Below are 19,482 nucleotides of genomic sequence, written 5' to 3'. Positions count from 1 at the left end.
AATAGTCTGCATAAGTTTATCACAAGGCACAAACAGCTGATCAAGAGGGGTGATGAGTAACACTAAACGTGGAGACCCAAAGCCTCGGCCAGAGGCCCAAGGGGCTGGCCTTCTCTTACCTGAAGTCTGGTTGCCCTCGGGTCTTACAAGGTGAGCTCTAAGCCCCTGGAAAGTCCTGACTGGATTTTTTTTTCTTTTTTACCTGAAGGCACTGGACAGTCTAAGAATGTGGCTTACGATGGGGGCTTTGGGACACACCTTATCAGTTCTGCTCTCCAGAAGGGACTGGACACTAAAGGTCAGCCACGCTGACAGTGTGTGACTGAGATCTAATAAAAACACTGGGAACCAAAGCCCCCCACCCCCAGCTGGCAACACTGTGTGTGAACTGTTACCCATCATGCCAGGAAGAGTGATGTGACCTGAGGACATGGAGCCTGGTATCTGGAAGGAAGGGTGGTTGTGGGGACTCCCAAGCTTGTGTCTGGCACCTGAAGTGAGGACAGTCTCTGGGGGCTGTTCTCCCAAACTGTACCTTGCCAAACTCCTTGGAAACTACAAGACCAGAAGGAAAATTGTGCACCAAGCTGGAGGCTTCATGTGTGTGCTGATTCTGTCCGCATGACAGCCCTGTGAGGGAAGAAGTGTGGGGATCCCCTCCACTGCTGAGGCAGATGAAACCCAGGGAAGTGATTTCACTCACCTGAGGCCCCACCCACCAGGAGTGCCTGTGAACTGGGGGAAGGACCCAGGACTCGGTGGAGTCTGTGGAGGCCTGCTGGGGCCTCTGCCAGCCAGCCAGGGGCTGCCCATGCCTTGCTGGTGTCCTCAACCTGCCTCTTAAATGGAAGGCTGTCCCCTACTGGAGGCAGCCAGGCCAGTGAGAAAGTCCTGGCTTCGGCCACAGGCCCCTAGGGCCAGAGCCAATAGGGAGCAGGAGGATAAAGGGCCCGAGATGGTGGGCCTTCCACGGCAGGCGTATGGCCACAGGCTTTGAGGTTGGCTCTTACCAGTGGTTAAAAATTTTAATCAATCACCACATCTTAAAATTGGGAGATTTTAAATCAAAATGTACTTTGGGAAGTTGTCTTGAGGAATGAGCACATCTGGCCACCTGTGCGCAGGTCCCCAGAAGGCAGCAGTGCTAGGGCTGCAGATCACCGCCTTCCACACAAGGCATGCGCTCCCAGTTTGCCTCAGTCTCCAGCAGGCCCGTTTTCCTCCATTTTTGACCACCACACACGAGCCAAAGCTGCTGGCACTGTGGATGTGCACACACACACATGCTCTGCTACTTTGTGACACAAGTCTTCCCTTCACCAGGTGCGAAGCACTCTGACACTTCTTTCCTATTTCATTTTTTAAACGCTGGCTGCCATCCATTACATCCACTACGCACAAGGCCCACGGAGTCACATGCCGCTTACCGCCTGAAAGCAACTGGCATGAAAAAAGAGCCAAGGGCAGTGGCCAAAGCATGCGCTTGGGGGCCTCACACCGAGGTCCAAATGTTCACATGGACCATGGCATGAGCTGTCCCCTCTCAGGCCTCCATTTCCCCAGTCGTCCTCCTTTGCCCGAACCTTAAAGTCCCAGAAACCTATCGTGGAGAAGAAAAATGAATCCTCTCATCCTTCAGGCTCCTGTCCAAGGCCACTGTCTGACCTGACGTGTTCAGGCCTCCAGGAGGGACCAGCACTGGAGTTCCTGGACAATATCCAAAGTGACGCACCGGCCAAGGTCCATTTTTGGGGCAAGGAGGAGAAGGAAGAGGGAAAGGGGGAAGGAGAAGTGGTAAAAGAAGAAGGGATTGCAAAGCCAGCATCTGTTTACACTGCGATCCTTTTACCCGCAAGGGAAACTCTTGGTGTGGGGCGAATTCCTTGAGTCACAACACATCAAGGAAGGTCACAATGAACAAAGTGAATCGCTGTCCAGGCTGGGGGACCTGGGACATTCAGACACCACTGTCAAACTCAAACATTACAAAAGTTAAGGTTTTTTTTCTTTTCTCACTTTTTTAGTTTATAACCTTTTTGTACTATTTGAAAAATTTTTTGCATTGTACGTGTACTACTTTTATAATTAAACAAAAACACTTAAGATGATTTTTTTAAAAAGTAAAGTACTAATCACAGTGGAATGTGAAATGGAATATCAACTTTGGGGACAGGTCATCCAGTTGAGTCCAAGAGCCCCAACGTGGTTGCTGTGTTTCCAGTCTTTGGTCATCAGCCGGCCTCCGGTCCTCCCACTCTACCCGCAGGGCACCGGCAGTGACCTGGAACTGCTCTCAAAGCTTGCACACACCTCCCGCCACACCAAGCTCCTTCCTGTGGGGGTGGGGGCACAGGACAGGCCCAGGAACCCAGTCAGCAAAATTAAGTTACTTTACAGAGTTAGAGTAAAAACTGCGCGCGTAACCGGGCCCCACTCAGGCAGTGCTGAGCGCGGGCAGGTGGTGTGGGAGCGGTGCTGGGGCCCGCGGGAGGACCCTGGGTCCTGCGGGCCCCCCACGGCACTCGGGCGAGTGCCTTACAGGGCAAAGGTGGTAAAGAAGATGTGCATCTTGACCAGGAAGATGGTGACGGAGCCCTGGCGCCAGAGCTTCATCTCCACGTCCAGGGCAAAGTCGCGGGGCTCGCGCACCGACCGCTGCAGGTAGAGGACGCCTGTGTACGCGTTGAGCCGGCGCGTGCCGAAGTAGCCCTCTTCGTTGCCCCCGGTGATGGTCAGGGTGATGGTGTCCCCTGCGAAGGCGGGCACCGGACTGATGCGGAAGATGTGTGCTGGCACCAGGAGGCCGGTCTGGAAGTTGAGCTGGTAGTATGTGATGCGCGAGGGCGAGTTCTGGCACTCGAGGAAGTCGTGGCACGTGGTGCGCTCACACTTCCTGTGGGGTGCAGGGCCAGGGTCAGCAGGCCCCAGGCCTGCACCCACACGTCCGGCCCGCCCACCCTGACGCCCACCCTGCAGACCGGGCAGACGCAGGCGCTGGGCCGGCTAGCCCCCGCTCTACCTCTAGCAGACCTGCCTGTCTCCTCATCTGCAGGGTGGGGTGACAGCCTTGTGGTTTCCTTGCAAGAGGGTGACTTTGTCAACATGCAGCCCTTCGCACAGTGCCTGGCAATACGCCAGCAGCTCTCATGCACCAGATGCTCCTCCCTTCCTCCTTTTTCTTTTACTTGCTCACTGCCCATCTGCATAGATACCCTGGCCAGGGTGTTCTACTGTTTCAATCGTTTTTCAAATTCCTTTTCTTCCACTCACGGACTGCTCCTGAGCCATTTCCTCCTCTGACTGGGATGCCTTGCCCTTTCCTAGGTGGAAGCCTTGAAACTTGGCCATACTAGATGAGGATGGTCCCCACTGGGGCCCAAGGCCTCAAGTTTTAAGCACAGCAACAGCCAGGTCTCTTCCTGGCCCTCTGAGCCACTGGCATCTCCATCATTAAATCAGCGGAAAAGCTTCCAAAACAGGACGCTGTGTAGGCACCAGGGCTCAGCAACTCTCAAGATCTTCTGCACAGAGTTCCCCGACTGGCAGGCCACAGCCCAAGGCACGCAGGGCCGGGGTGGGCAGGACACTGCCCACGCAGCACTGCCGCAGCACGCATTACATGCTGCACACTGCGCTAAGCACACCCGTCTTCACTCACCTGGTGCTCACAGCTGCCTGCAGTGCTGCTGCTGCTATCAGTCCACACGGCAGGAGGTCAGCTGAGACCCACTGTACTCCCTAAATGTCCCAAGAGACGTGCACATGGACATCCCTGAGCAGTGTGCTGGAGAACTGCCGGCAGGGTGGCGGGTAAGTAAATGGTGGATGTGCCCACGCTAGGTGACGCCATTCAAGGCAGGCTGTGTGCACAGACGTGAAAGGGAGCCAGCTGCGAGGCTGAGAAGGCAGGCTTTGAACAACTGCATGCATCTGTGTGACAGCACGGCCAGGTACGATGTGTGCCCAAGTAAGAGAGAAGGTGGACACACGCCAACCGGTCAGCAGTCATGGGGACAGGGGCAAGAACTTTTGCTTTGCACACTTTTACTGTTCGAATGTTTTTATAAGCATGTGTCTCTTTTGCAAAGGGCTGTTGCTCTCTCTCTTCATGACCTGTGCTGGGGGAAGGCAAGTCTAAAGCAGCCCCATGGAAAAGCCCACACAATGAGTAGCTGAGGCGTCCTGCCCCGACTCACGTGAGTGGGCGGCAGGGTCCTGTAGCCCCATGAGACCCTGAGCCAGAACCACCCAGCGAATCTGCTCCCGGGTTCCTGACCCTCCAGAACTGTAAGATAATAACTGTCTGTCTTGTTAAGATGCGAAGTGTTATGATAATGGATTATACAGAAACAGATAACTAATATGGTGTGAGTGTGTGTGAGAGACCAAGAGGGACTTAGATTTTCTGCGCGTCTTCTTCCCTTCATTTTCTATACTCTAAACTTTCTGCAAGGTGCTTTCATTTGTACCACTTGTGGTCAAACCACACCCCCGGCAGTGGGGGCGGGTGAAGAGCAGGAGGCGGTGAAGGCAGAGGCCACTGGTCACTTGGCCTCTCTCCTGGGCCCAAGGCTGGGGTGGGGACACTCACGTTTCGGAGACTCGGATGTAGTTTGGAGGGCAATCGAAGCGCAGGCAGCGGAAACCGCCCTGGATGTTATGGCAGGTCTCAGCCTCAGAGCAGTTGTGGGTGCCCAGTGCGCACTCGTCCAGGTCTGAGGGGTGGAGAGAAGGGTGATGGGGGGGATGCCCCACCCTGGGGACCCTAGTCCAAACCACCCAGACTGCAAGAACATAGCTCACAATTCTATCCTGTGCCACTGTGTCGGCTCCACACCCAGCAGCCAGAGGGCCTTGCTTTAAAATGTAAACCTTCTTTTGTCATGTTCTCTGAGGGCTTCCCATGCTCCCCAAAGAAAAACCCTCCTCGCTCCCATGGATGCCTAGCCTTTGCGGAGCCCCTCTGCTTCCACTCAGGCTGTTGTCTTGCTGGACCCCTCTGGGCTGCCCCAACGCCCCAACCCTTCTCCCACCTCAGGCCTTTGCACATGCTGGTCCCGCTCCTGGAACACTTTCCCCACATCTTCCCACGGCTGGCTCCTTCTCTTCTCGGCTGTCAGGTCTCGGCTCAGGATCACCCCCACAGGATGGCCTCCCGGATTGCTCTACTGAGTGGTTCTGCCCCATCACCTCCCATCGCATCCTACTTGATTCTCCTCATACCTTTCGTCCTGCTCTCACACACACCTAAGCTATTTGCTTGTCTGTTGTTTCCACATTCCCCCTCCTCAGTGTGAGCTCCAGGCGGGCAGGAGTATGTTTCTTTCTCTGTCCTGTGGTGTCCCAGCACCCGGCAGAGTGCCTGGCCCAGGCAGCTGCTCTACACATACCGGTGATGGCAGTGCACGACGCCTCACTAGTAGATGCAGACTCTGACATACATAGCCTCAAATGCCTCCATAAACACACAGGCACACTCATGCTTCCTGTGCACGCACATGGACAGGCGTACGCATATGCTCACGAGCACACGCGTATGCTCAACACACCCACACAGAGGCAGACGCACACACACAAGATACTGAAACCCACACACACACTGTGGATGAAAAGGGGCCACGTACTAAAGCTGACAGGCTCAGGGGAGGCCCGCATGGCGGGCCCTACGAACTCAGAGATTGAAAGTAACCACAGGATGATCTGAACAGAAAAATTCCTCACTAAAGCGCGCCATGGCCGGTAGTCACATCCTTGGCCTGTAGTTTCCTTGGCAAAGGACAGTCATTACCCTAAGGGAGCCTGTCTCTTGTCTTTTTGCATCTAAGATAACATACCCCTGGAACGTCAGAGCAATCCCTTTTTCTGGAGCCTCAGAGCACAACCCGCCACACCAGAGCAGGAGACCACAGAACCCCTCATTGTTGTCTTGTCCCCCAAATACCACCTCTGTGGGCTATAAAATGTTGATTATTAACTATCCTGTATCCACCGATGTGAAAGAAGTCTGCGTCTCTCCGTTTTACTGTTAATCCAATCTCAGCGATTTCCCCGCTTTGCTTTCTCCTACTCCCTTAATCTATAACCAATGGATTTCACGTAACCCGCCTTATGTCTTCACCTTTGATTCTAATGTATAGAATGAGCTGCAACACTGACGTCCTCCTACGCATTTTCTCAATCCTGTGACAGTTTGCTCCCCAGCAAGTGGCATCAGTTTGGCTCGAGCAAACTCATAAAAATTCTCTACAGCTTTAGGCGTTTCTTAACGTCGACAACACACACAAACATACAGATAAGTATCTCGGACCCAAAAATCAGAGAAGCAAGCATACGTGTGTGTGTGTGTGTGTGTGTGTGTGTGTGTGTGTGTGTGTGACCCACAGGCCTCCTGTGGATCAAATAAATGAGTTCCAGAGACGCCCCCTGTGAAGACGAGCTGCTCAACTCAGAGAGGTCAGCCTCAGGAAGCCCCGGCGGGTGTGCCAGGGGTGGGGGAAGCAGTGGTCTGTCAGGCCCTTCCCTGGAGGCCTTCAGGTTCTATCTCCAGTCCTCCACGCTGGCCCAACTCAGGGATTTCTTCTCACTCAGTCCTCACCCCAGCCCAGTGGGGTGAGGGTCATGGGTCTCGCTCAAGGTCACGCAGCACGCAGCTGGAAGCCAGGTCCCCCGATGCCAAAATCTGGGATCCTATCATGGTGCCACGCTGATTCCTAACAATAGCAGTTACAACATAGCAGCCAGCCTGTACCGCCCGAGTTTACCACCTGACATTCATTCCATACTCCAGCCACTCTGTACTCATTAACTCATTTATCCCCACAACCCCACGAGGCAGGTGTGGGCGTCACTTCCAAGCCACAGCTCGCATTCATTCACCTCTTCAAGCCTCACTCTTCTCTGAAAAATGGGTCGTGATCCCATTTTCCCAGGGTGGTGCAAAGGCAAGGGGGAGAAAACATGGCAGGAGGCCAGAGCTGGTGGGGCGTCAGCATGGGTGTGGTGGTTTTCCTGATGGTCCACCAACTGAGTCCAGACCCAGGGAGGACCTCCTTCTGTTCCTGACCCTGTGCAGGGTGCCCACAACGTGAGCAGAAGTCCTGGCCCTGGAGCTTGGGGGGAGGGGGCAGGAATGAGGTGGGAGCAGCTTTTTACTGTCTGCCTTGGGCCAGTGTTGACAGCTATGTCCAGAAGTGGCTGGAGGAGCCCCAAGGGTCAGAAGCTTGGCCTGGCCGCACCCAGCTCACAGGAAGCTGCTGAGGATTTCCTGGGGACCCTAGGGTGCTGCCAGGCCGCTGGCAGCTTTGGGGCTTTGACCTTGCAGCTCTCCTGGAGAGCTCAAGCCAAAGGAAGAGCTCGACAAGGCCATACACCCAGGGGGTGTCATCTGACTTGGGGTCATGCCTGATTTGGGGTGGCAAGGCACCAGCCACAACTCAGACGTGCAGAAATGGGGGACAAAGTCAGTGGTGAGGCTGTTAGCTTTGCTAAAAGCTAGCCCTTATTGAGGGGGATGCTGTTAAGGGCTTCACATACACTACAAAGGAAAAGAGCAGCATTCAAGCTTATTTCCAGTATGATTTAGCTAATGTTGTATTGTGTTTGCACATGTTGGCATAAAGAGAGACAGGAAGGGAAAACATCCAAATACCAGCAATAGCTGCCTCAGTTCAGTCACATGGGCAAACATTCACGGAGAACCTGTCGTGTGATGGGCACGTGCCAGGGAACAAGAGTCACGGCCCTTCCTTCATGGCATGCACGTTCCAGGAGATGTGGCCAAGCCTTACTGTGTCCCTGTCCCATTTTTTACTACTGAAGAGGGCCGACGCTGAGGCCTGAGCAGCACATTCCGTGCCCCCACGGCCATCCTGCAGTCGGAGCTGTGAGACCTCAGTGTCTGATCCAACAGGACCAGGAAGTGCAGAGCGCAACTGCTTAGCTCCGAAGGTCAGTGGCTGCAGACACGTGGTGCCACAGTGTGACTCAGGAACTGGATATGACCAGGCAGCACCAGCACCTCAAGCTCTGCCCTCATCCACCCTGTGACAGACAGACTTCCAGCAAAACAGTCTGGAGAGAAAATAAAAGTGTCACATGTGCGGAGGGACCTCTCCCTCACCCAACCTCCCTGGGGTGGCTGGTGATGCCATGTGGACAGGAGGGACCCTGTGCCTTGCCACCTCCAGGAAAGGGCTGCAGGGAGCGGGGGAGGGGGGCAGCATGGGCAGCTGAGGGGTCCAAGGGTCAGAAGTCAGTGCTGGCGGTGCATGGGCCCAGGGAGCCCTTCGGGAGCAGCACAGGCACCCTGGGACGCCTGGGCATTCCTCAGACCCTTGCTAGTGTGGGTCAGGGAGGAAGGTTCAGGGAGAGAACGTCCTGAGCACGAGCAGGTTTTCTCCCGGGAGAGCCTTCAAGAGCGAAAGTCACTTCCTAGCAGTGACCACATGTCTGCTCTGCTATCAGATGGGACGACCTGCATCTCAACACGGAAAGCACGTGCTAGGGGCATAAAGTATTTCGCACACAGCTTAGCTTACAGGTAAAATCCCCCCCTTTTACAGAGTCCATACCGATTGTTTTTACATTACAAAGCAGCGTGCTTTGCAGGTAGGGAGGCCGGGCTGGCTTCTGTGAGGCCAGCAGGTGTCCAAGCCCCTGACTGACCTCTCTGTTAGAGCATCTAATTTATCAGTAGTGGTAGTTTTTCACCAGCCAACAGTAAGGGGCCTGAGTGCACACGTGTGGACAGCAACAGTCCTGTGGGCAGTGCTCTCTGACCGACGTCACATCCACGCCACCCGTGACACGATATCTGTCCTACATTAATTAAAAAAATAAATCTGGCTGATATCTACTAGTTAGACCTTAGGCTCCACTTACAGGTAGCGACCGTCAGCCCGAACAACACTGATCTAAGTCTACACCCCGCCGGGTGCCAACCCTCGCCGCTGGTCCCCGGAACACCAGGGCTTGCCTTGGTGTATGACAGCTGGAACCCAGGGCCCACAGGACTCTCAGCCCCACCACCTGGGGAGCCGGGAGGAGGGCCGGTGAGCTGGGCGCTGAATGGTGGCTCGCCCAGGGGGGGCTGGTGCCCCGCCTTCATCCCGCCCCAGGTGCACCCCAGGCCTTGCACTTCACCTTGCCCTGGTGGTTTGTCCTGGTGGCTTGCCAGGTCTAGAATTTGGTGGCCTCAGTATATCCCAATGGAACTGAACTAGAGATCATGACTCTCCTGCTTAGAAGGAAGATTACATGTCACAGAACCTGTTTCTTCTTCCAGGGAAGCAGTCCCCTCAATTTAACGGGTGACTGCCCAGCCCCTCTTTGCATGTCTCCAGTGACTGGAAGCCGCCTTCCTCCTGTGAGCCCTTCCCAGCTCTGCATATCTGTGCCTGGGAGGCTGTCTCTGTGCATGTGGCTCTGGGACAAGCCTCTCGGTGACACTTGGGGTACCACCTTACCCTCTGGGCCCAAAGCCTGGCTGCCCGACCCATGGATGGCAGCAGACACCTGAGGACAGAGACTGGGCCCCCGAGGCTGCTCTTCCGTGGTTCCTTACTGGACAGGTCTCACACCTTTTAGAACGCCACCCCACACACATACACATGCACAGAGCCCCGCCCCACTTCCATGGCAAGGCCGAGCGGAGTCCAAGCCTGGAAGATGCTAAGCTGGGTTGAACAGCACAAAGCCTGTCAGCTTCCTCATCCCAGGCACAGACCACCAGAGGCACTGGCTGTGTGGGCCTTTCCATGTCGGCTCGCAGCCTGCCCAGGCTCTGGGGGGCAGCGACCCATGCTCACCCTTGCAGGACCTCCCGCTGGCAGTCATGGTGTAGCCCTGCTCTGGGCACGCACACTGGTAACTCCCGGGCACGTTGACACAGCGGAAGGTGCAGAGGATGCCGGCACCCTGGGCGCATTCGTCAATGTCTGCAGAGAAGAGGTTCAGCCCTCATGAGCCCGGCCCCACCACAGGGCCCAGCCACTGACAGTCATGCTCTCTCTGCCACAGCCATGCAGCTTAGGACAAAGGGCTCAGAGAAGGAGAGGCTCCGAGGCCACACAGCGCAACAGGATTCCCATTCATGCTTGCTTCCTGGGGCTGCTCCGTAATCACTACTATTAGCTGAGGGCCAGTCGGGTACCAGGCGCGGGCCTGGACGCAGTGCTCAATTGAACCCTTTGGCCCACTGAGGTCGAGACCAGTGACTCCATTTTGCAGAAGAGGGGCCTATGGTCAGACTCAGGAAGCGTTTGCCCAAGTCACACAGCCAGGGAGTCACAGGGATGAGACTCCAAGTCTGATTTGATGGCAAAGCCTCTGTGTGTCCCCCATCCAGCAGGGACGGTCTGGGAGCCTGGTATATGGGAAGGGGTGCCTCTCAGGAAAGAGCCCTGGGCACAGGAGACGTACCTGTGCAGGTGTGTCCATCCTCAGCCAGCTGGTAGCCCTGGCGGCAGTAGCACTGGTAGGAGCCATAGATGTTGGCGCACTCCTGGCTGCAGCGCTGGGCCTCACACTCGTTCACATCTGCAGGGAGACCAGCCAGTGGGCACGGGGGAACCTCGCAGCCCAGAAACGAGGGCCAGGGTCCAGGCTCACCTGGAGCCTTCTCTGAGGGAACATTAGTTCAGACAAGGACGAGGGGCCCACGTGGGGCAGGCAGCTGAGGCAGGGGTAGAGCTGGGGCTTGGTGTGGAGGCCTGGCCTGGCCTGCTGTCTGGAGAAGGTGGCCACAGGTCAGGCTCAGATTCCAGGTGGAGCTAGAGCTGCCCTAATGAGAGTGCACAGCACCTGGTACAGATGGCTCTGGGAGGGGTCACTTACAGCTAACAAGGACGTCCTCTGGCGCTGCCTGGGGGTGGGAAGGGAGGCAGGTGCCCGCCTCCATTGGTGTGGGCTGAGCCACGCGTGGGTGAATGAAGGATCGCACCCCAGCTTAAAGGGAGCATCGACTGGGCTGCCCGTGGCCAAGGACTTGTCTCTCATTCAATCAGCCAAGAACTGCTGATCTCATGCTGTGCCAGGCCTGTCTTAGGCCTGGGCCTGTCGCCATGAACAGGACAAACAAAAATCTCCACTTTGTGGAGCTGACACTTGTGTGTATTGGGGTAGAACGGGGGAGGGAGCTAATTAAACGAGTAAAGTAACTAGTATGTCAGAGGTGGCAAATGCAATGGAGAAAGACAGAGCAGACAAAGGGGACAGGGTGGGTGTCTGGGAGGGTCTCAGTTTCGCAGCCATGTGGACTTCTGGGGAAGTGTTCCAGGCAGAAGGTGCAGCAACAGCTGACCTCGAGGTGGGCGCCTGCCTGGAGCACTCCAGGGACAGCAAGGAGGTGAGTGTGGCAGAGAGTGACGAGGAAAGAGTGGGACGAGGTGACGTCGGATCATGCAGAGCCCCGGAGACCGTCTCATCCATGTCCAGATCCTCAGGACCTTGTAACATACACAGCATTCACACAAAATGAATGAATGACCTCCACTAGGCTCTGAGCTTCTGGAGGCCAGGGGCCACACTGCTTCATCTGACTCTCACACGCAGCCACAGATGGTGGAGTAGAGCGGTGGCGTGAGGCGGGGATAGGTGGACGGCGTACGGGCCACAGAGTGAACGCATGAGCACGGTAACGCCTTGACACAGGCAGAGGCCCCAGCCCCACAGCTCCCAGCCTGCAGCCTGGCCCAGAGGAGGTGCTCACAGGGGGTTATAATGCAGACGAATGCAGGAGTGAGAGTGAGGTCTGCTTGGGGAGCCCATCCAAATGCCGTGTCACGTAGCTGGGCCTGGTCACATTCCCCTGCCCCTGGACTGGTCCTGAGCCACGGCAGGGCGAACCTCTCTGCCAGGCCAAGTGACTGGGGAGAGACACACAGCCCCTCCAGGGGTCTCAGCAGACCCCACCCCCCGGAGGGAAGAGAGGAAAGCGCCTCCAGGCTGGGGAGGGGCTGGGAAAGATGGTGCCAGGTAACTGGGGCTGGACACCACACAACTCCTTCCTTCACCCCCCTGCCTCCTCACTGAGAAGCCTCGGGACCTCCTTCCCTATCGTCCCCTCCAGACCTGGTCCAACCACACTGCCAACGTACATGGGAACAGCGGAGGGCCCCCTCACACGCTGCGCACTCCTCAGCCATGGGTACGTCCCATACAGGCGAGAACTCAGCCAACCGAGGCTGGGTCCAGCCTGTTCATGTGCTTGGCTTCACTCATAGTATGTTTTTAAAACGTTTAAATCCATCAGCAACATGGAAAAAGCAGCAAATTTTACATAAATGTCTATCTTTCTGGCATCTGGACAACCAGGAAGATCACCCTGGAATGGCACTGCTGGGTGGCACCCATCCATGGGTGCTCTGTGGCTGCTGTCCCCTTTTTCCAGCAAATCCTGGGCTCTGCAGGTGGCCATGAGCCCTGTGTCATGTTGTACTCACTTCTGTTCCCTGCCTGGTCTCCAGGGCACTGCAGTCGTGACCAGGGTCAGAACCTAGCAAGGGGCAGAGGCTGGGCTGGCGTCCCCGTCTGCAAGGAGCTCCCTATCTGGGGGTATAGATGACACACAGTCCCAGTCCCTCTAGTGTGAGACGGCTGGGGCCCTGACCCTTAGGGAGGGCTCACAGCAAGAAACAGCTGGACCAGCTGCGGCCGGGAGGGTTTGCACAGATGGAGAAAGAAGTGGTGAGAGGTGGGGGTCACAAGGGTGAAGGTGTGAGGGTGGAGGCTGGGCACAGCTTTGGGCTTTATACATGGTGGGTGCGTCTGTGTGGCGTCAGAGGCCGAGGGCAGAGATCAGGGTCAGCGGTACCTTCACAGCGCTTGCCATCAGCAGCCAGCCGAAATCCAGAGGCACAGGAACAGCGGTAGGAGCCGAGCGTATTCTCACATGTGTGTTGGCACAGGCGGCCTGGGGAGGTCCAGCACTCATTCACATCTATGGGCAGAGGACAGGGGCAGGTGGGTGGCCAAAAGGAGGGCAGAGGTGGCCTAGAAGCCAGCTCCCTCCAGCCCAGGTAGAAGAGGGGGATGGGTGGAGAGAGGGGCCCAGGAACCCAGCGTAAGAAGGGACCCCGACAGGGAAGAGGAGAGTCACAAGGGCCAGTGAGAAAGGCAGTGAGTGTTGGAGGGAGGCCAGAGGCAGAGATGGAGGGACAGACAGTCACAGCAAGGTGCAGGAGAGGAGGGGACAGAGGCTGAGAGAGCAGAGGAGCAGAGCCACAGCTGAGTGGGAAGCAGGGAGTCCAGACCAGAGGGCAGGCCTGTCAGAGCAAAGCAGAGGCTGCAGGAAGGAGAGGGCGCCCTGCAGGGAGCCTGGGGCAGGTGGGCACGGCAGGGGAGCCAGAAAGGGGTGGGCAACCCGCCCCACCTACCCACACAGGTCCTGCTGAAGAGGTCCTGCTGAAAGCCAGCTTTGCAGTCGCAGCGGTAGGAGCCAGGGAGGTTGTGGCACAGCTGGGTCTCCCTGCAGTGGTGCGTGCCGGCCTCGCACTCGTTCACATCTGCCAGGGGAAGGTGCGCAGGGTGCCCTGAGGCCCAGGCCCTCCCCTACACTCGCCTCCCCAGGCTGGGAGCCCATGAAGGCAGCAGGGGCTGGCCAGGGGACAGGGAGGCAGTGGCCTTACCCACACACTGGGTCCCATCCTGATTGGCATGGTAGCCGCGCCCGCACAGCAGTGGGTTCCTCTGGCATGTGTAGGAGCCCACTGTGTTGATACAGGTGAAGCCGGGCCGACACGGCTCGGATAGCGACGTACACTCGTTGATGTCTGCAGAGGTGGGTGTGGGTGACAGGGAGCCTGGCACGGCCCCTCCCTAGGCCCCAGCCAGTCCTGGGCTCCAGACCAGCCCAGGTCAGGGCGGTGGGCTCAGATTGGCCCACTCGTGTCCCATGGCACAAGGGACTTCAATTCCCAGAAGCCAAGCACCTGCCGGCTACTTCCTAACGGGGCAGCTAGAGGCAGAGGGGATATGTAGGATAACTACAGCAAGTCAAGCCCTGGCTCTGGCGTCTCCACACCAGCCAGCCCGCCAGCTCACATGCTGCGGCCCAGCCCTCTGAGCTCAGCCCTGGGCAGGGCCTTTGCACATGCTGTCCCCCCTTCTCAGGCATACACTGCCCCCTAGCACGTCCATGGCTGGCACCCTTACTTCCTCAGGTCCTTGCCCCAAAGTCACCTCCTCAGGGAGGCCCTCCCTGACCACTGCAGGTAGAAAAGCCACCCTCCTTTAAGCTTTTATCCTCTATTTGTTTCATCATTTATTAAAGCAGCCTTGAATAACTGCCACCTGTATAAGTGTGTTTTCTTATTTAATCTGTCCCCTCTAAGATATCCTGTTAAAATGCTGCAGCCCGACTCTAGACCAGTGGCACCTAGGTGCTCGGGAAATGCTGCCAGTGACAGACACACTGGGGACCTGTTTGCAGCCTGGCAGACCCCTCTCCACCTTGCCCTGCTCTTACAGGGTGTCCCAGGGCAGATCACAGGGACGCTCTCATGCCCACAGCCATGTGGTGTCCTGAGGGTTCCCACGCCCTGACATTGTGGGGCTGCAACTGTTAAGAGGGTGGCTCCAGAGCCCAGACCAGCTAGAGGGACCCCAGAGTGTCTTGAGAAAGCCCTCACATAAAGTTAAGGCCCCTCTCTGCCTCTCCGTGTCCCCCTGTAAGTGGGGTGCCGCCCCACGAGCTGCTCTTGTAGGGAAAGGGTAGGTGACGGAGCTGTTCTAACACATCGCTAGTTGCTTCTGCAGCCACAGGCCAGCCTGCACTGTGCCCACCTTCCTGCCTCTCCGTGTCTCACCCGTCCCCAGGTTATCAGAGTGTAGCCTTCATCAGAGGGTGCCTACACTCCAGATGCCGTAAGCACTAGAGGTGCTGGTGGTTCGCCTGTGGGCCTGCCTGCTCTGCAGCCACAGGAAAGGTGGGGCCTCCTGGCTGCGGGCCAGGGGCTTTGGGACGCAGCTGAAGGGAGGTGGCGAGTATGAGATCTCCTGACACCCACGTGGGCATAGGAGGCCAGCATCTGTCTGACTGACTGTGGGTCTCGCCCCATGAGTGTAGCATGCAGCCAGCTTCGAAGGTCTTGCCAGCGTGCTTTGCAAACAGACATCTCAGTGAGTGTCGCACTTAGTAGGGTAATGTTCTATAGGACTTATGTTCCAGTCCTGTGCGTGTGTGTGCGTGTGCGTGCATGCACACATGCACATGTGTTTCTATACCAGTTCAAGATATAAGATATATTTCTTCTTATTAGCTGGGTTAAAAGATATCTGGTACACAACATTCATCCAGTCCAAGCCCATAGATGGGTAAACTGAGGTCACCAGAGAAGTAACTCAGCCAAGGTCAGAGAACTCAGGATAGTAAGAGCTTCTATTTGGCAAGTACCTCCGATCCAGGCCCTGGCACGTCCATTCCCAGGAGGGACACTGCAGCCAGGAGAGGGTAGGAGCAGCAAGCAGGCCTCCCTGATCTCTAAACGCTGAGTCCCCCACACATGACCCCTTCCAAAGACACCAGACAGGGCTCCCCTGCCCGCTACTCACCTACACAGTTGCCCTCGGGGTCCTGCAGGAACCCCTCCATGCAGCGCTGACGAGCCTGGCAGTAGAAGGAGCCCTTGGTGTTCAGGCACGTGAAGCCTGCCTGGCAGTTGTGTGTGCCCAGCTCACACTCATCCACATCTGGCGCACAGAGGTAGGGAGTCAGGGGCCTGCAGGCTGGCGAGCCCTTGCCCACAAATCCCCGTCATGACCTTGCTGGTTACAAAGCGCTACTGCATCCCAGAAGGCAGAGCACCATCGCTGCCCATGCCCAATAATGACCAAATGATGACATCACCACATGTACTGAGCTCCTCCGTGGTACTGGGCGTCGTCCCCGGCACTCTGAGACGCACTTATCTACTTCATGCTCACAACAACCCTGGGAAATAGGGGCCATGACAACCCCATCTTACATAGGGGGAAGCGAAGCAAAGCACAGATAGTTCCACAGCTAGGGGGCCTGTGCCAGGGCCTGCACTCTTCACTGCTGCCCCATGCTTCCCTGGGCAGGCAGAAATGGGGACGCGAGCTATAATCCCTACGGTCGTGTGTCCAGACTTCTCCAGAAGTGTCAGACCTGGACGGAACTGCTGCCGCCACCTACTGTGTGGAGCTGAGCAGGTCAGTGAGGGTCCCCACCCCCGCACAGCGCCCCCAGCTTACAAAGCACCGGTCCTGAGCTTGCCTCGTGCTTCTTGGACAGCAGGCACATCAGGCCTTTTCTACAGACCAGGAAATTGGCCGAGTAGAAAGGCAACACACAGACTTAGTGTCCGGCCAAATCCCACTCAGCTTCAATGCCCCTGTGTCTGTCTGTATGTCGTCTATCTGTCCTTCCCTCCATCCATCCCCTCTCTGGTTTCCAAGGCTCCACCAGTTTCCCACTGCAGCCTAATCTCTGGGAGGCCCCGTGCCAGGTTCCAGGCAGCATGGCCCCGGCCAATGACGGCCTACTGCCCGAGAGGCAGCCTCTCCACATCCACGCTAAGGAGGCGCCAGCGCCCTCAGATGAGACAGGCAGGGTCAGAGGGTGTGGGGTGTTGGGGCATATCCAGGGAGGCGGCACCCCTCCCCAGGTGTCTGGGATCTCGGAGGGAGGCGGGCCCTGTGGGTGTGCACACACAGGTGCTGAGGGGGCTGAGCTCACGTCCCCTCCTAGCTCATCCCACCCCCGACTCCACACCCAGCTCAGAGCTGCACATGGAGTGTGTTAATCCACGTCCCTGAGCTCACACCCAACCTCCGGGTTATTTCTCATCAGCCTTCTCCAGGGCCTGTAATAAATGAGCACTGCAGGTCTTCCGTCCTTGGTGACATTCTTTGGGACATTTTCAGTTAGAAATAAAATGTTTCCCATCACATGTGAAATAGACTCCCAGCTCCTGTCAAGTCTGTACCCTCCTTCTGGCTGCCGGCATGCTTTCCCCAGCCCAAGACTCCTTCTGCTCTGCGAACATGCCACGATCTCTCCCCTCTCAAAAGCCCGCATGTTTGCTGTTCTCTGCCTGGAGCACCCTTCCCAGGAGCGTCTCGTTATGTAGGTCTGCACTCTGACGTCACTCCACAGGGGCCCCTTTGGACTCTGACCTACTGTAGCACTCAGCCTGAGGTCGCTGTGCCATCCTCCTGTTTCCTATGTGGCGCCATGTCCCTCATCAGGAGGTTAGTGACAGGGACATCGTCACCTACCACATACCCTGCCACCCAGAACCCCACAGGCACATGAAGAAGCTCGGAAATATCTGTGAAAATGGTCCAATGAAAATTCTCCTTCCTAGGTGCCTAGAATTTTCCAGTGAAAGGGATGGAAGTGACACGGGGGGCTCCACCCCAACACCGAGACAAGGGGAGCGAGGCATGGCGAGGGGTAAGTGGCAGTGAGACCCCAGAGACTGTAGGAAGCCAGGAGCATCAGCCTCAGACATCCCCTCTGCCCCAAACACCGTCATCGGGAGGGGCTTCCTGTGGGAGCTCGTGGCTCTGGCAGGCCAGGGGCGGGCCAGGGGCGCAGCCTGCAGACCGCCGTGCTCACCTGTGCACTCGCCGTCCTCCAGGGCATAGCCCGCTTGGCAGGTGAGAGCCTTGTAGCAGCGGAAGGAGCCCACTGTGTTCATGCAGTGCTCGCCCCGGCTGCACGTGTGCAGGTCTGTCACACACTCATTGATGTCTGCGGGGACAGTGAGGACAGCAGAGGCTCCAGGGCGCTGCCGGGATGGTGGCTGAGCGCCCAGAGAGCAGCACGCAGCTGACGGCCGCTTGTCTATTCATCCAGTCAGTAAGGATTCACCGAGGGCCTGCGTGTGCCAACAAGCACTGTCCTTGGCGCCAGGATACACGGTGAACGACACAACAAATCCCTGCCACTGTGGGGACACTCAAGTGGAGGAGGCCAGCAGATGAAGAAACGCACAGGTGACAGGGAGGGTGGTCGAGAGCGCTGTGGGAAACACAGAGCAGGGTGCAGGAAGGGGGGTGAGGGTGAGCATGCGCCACGGAAGTCGGTCAGAGAGGGTCCTCAGAGAAAAGGACATTTAAATAGGGGACACAAAGAGGCCAGCAGGTATTCCAGGTGGAGGGGGCAGCCCATGCCAGGGCCCTGAGTTGGGGGCCTGCTAGGCACGTTGGAGGGTGGCCAGGAGGGGGTGTGGCTGCAGGGGGAAAAGAGTGTTAGGAGATATGGAGGGAGGTGGAAGCCATGGAGGGTTCCAGCAGAGCAAGGAAGTGCTCTCACTTATTTGTAACATGGTCCCCTGGCTGGGTGCTAATACTCCAGGGATGAGGGTGCAGGCTATTAGAATAGGAGATGATGAGCTGCCACCCATGGACGTGAGGAGAAGCAGTCAGTTCAGTTCTGGAAAATACTGTGAAGGTGGCACAGACAGGACACACCAATGGATGAGCTAAGGGTGAGAGAAAAAGGAGACAAGAGGTCTGCAAAGCTTGTTGGCCAAGCAGCTGGCCAGGTGAGGGACCAGCCCCTGAGACAGGGGTGGCTGGGAGAAGCCGGCATACAGGAGAAGATCCAGAGCCCTGTGGTAACACTGAATTTCAGAGTCAGTAGCAGCTGGAGACACACCTCTGAGTTCATGGAAGGGGTCTGAGTGGAGGAACCAATATGAGAGGGGTCAGCTGCTTAGATCATCTTGGGTGGGGGGCAGGACAGAGAGAGAAGAGGCAAGAGCTGAGGTCCAGGAGGAGCAGCCGGGAAAGGGAGAAGCCAGAGGAACGGGAGAGCGAAAAGGAGCAGCAGGGCTCGGGGAGAAGAGCATCGGAGGTCCCCCCATTCAGACACTACTCCAGGCCGCGTGCTAAGCCTGCGTGAGGCAAGTCCAGTGCCCATCTCCACGTTCGTCCTGGCAGGGCAGGGGCGGCAGTCATTGCTCATTCATTTATTCCTGCACACACATTTACTAGCACTCTCTGTGCTAGGCCCACGTGGCCAAGAGGGAGTGCCAGCCACAGCCCTTGCCCTCCAGGAAGTGCCAGCCCAGCGAGGGGGACAACAGACAGGGCGGTGACCCCGGGCAGGAGAGCTGTGCCGTCTCCAGGCCATAGCATCACCTTCTCGAGGCCATGGACTGGCAGAGCGCAGTGATCTCTGAGGGGACCAAGTGGAGAGGAGGGGTGAAGGGCTGCGGGGAAAGAGACCCCCACACTCACAGGTGAACCAATGGGTAAGGCCAGGCTTGCTGCAGTTTGGGTGGGGATGAGGAGGAGGAGAAAAGAGAGAGTTCTGGCTGGCAGTTTCCAAGGAAGGCTTGGCTGGGCAAGAGAAAAATTTACATGCTAGATTGACAGAGGGAGGGAGACACATTCCCAGGAGCCCAGAAATACTGGAGCCCAGGAGCCTACACCCCAGGAGGAATCATGGTGATAAACAGCAGACACACTCACTAGGGAGGATCGCTAGGGACCGCGTAATTCCCGGAACTG

The 19,482-nt window shown here is 57.0% G+C and overlaps 1 protein-coding gene across 2 annotated transcripts in view; it reads right to left on the bottom strand.

Annotated features, from left to right (window-relative positions):
* Positions 1-1,009: 1,009 nt before the first annotated feature.
* The window catches only part of FBLN2 (fibulin 2), a 100,582-nt gene continuing 82,109 nt past the window's right edge, over positions 1,010-19,482 (bottom strand). For both annotated transcript variants that reach the window (XM_081064936.1, XM_081064937.1), the window contains 9 exons: positions 17,582-17,716; positions 15,550-15,687; positions 13,626-13,769; positions 13,374-13,502; positions 12,812-12,937; positions 10,420-10,536; positions 9,807-9,935; positions 4,592-4,715; positions 1,010-2,893 (listed from right to left, as the gene is read on the bottom strand). In XM_081064936.1, coding sequence (XP_080921062.1) covers positions 2,536-2,893; positions 4,592-4,715; positions 9,807-9,935; positions 10,420-10,536; positions 12,812-12,937; positions 13,374-13,502; positions 13,626-13,769; positions 15,550-15,687; positions 17,582-17,716 — 1,400 coding nt within the window. In that variant the 3' untranslated portion in view covers positions 1,010-2,535. The remainder of the gene's footprint in view (positions 2,894-4,591; positions 4,716-9,806; positions 9,936-10,419; positions 10,537-12,811; positions 12,938-13,373; positions 13,503-13,625; positions 13,770-15,549; positions 15,688-17,581; positions 17,717-19,482) is intronic.

This window comes from Rhinolophus hipposideros (genome assembly GCF_964194185.1).
Source record: "Rhinolophus hipposideros genome assembly, chromosome: 2".
Taxonomy (NCBI): Eukaryota; Metazoa; Chordata; class Mammalia; order Chiroptera; family Rhinolophidae; genus Rhinolophus; species Rhinolophus hipposideros.
This window is presented reverse-complemented; position numbering and strand designations above follow the sequence as displayed.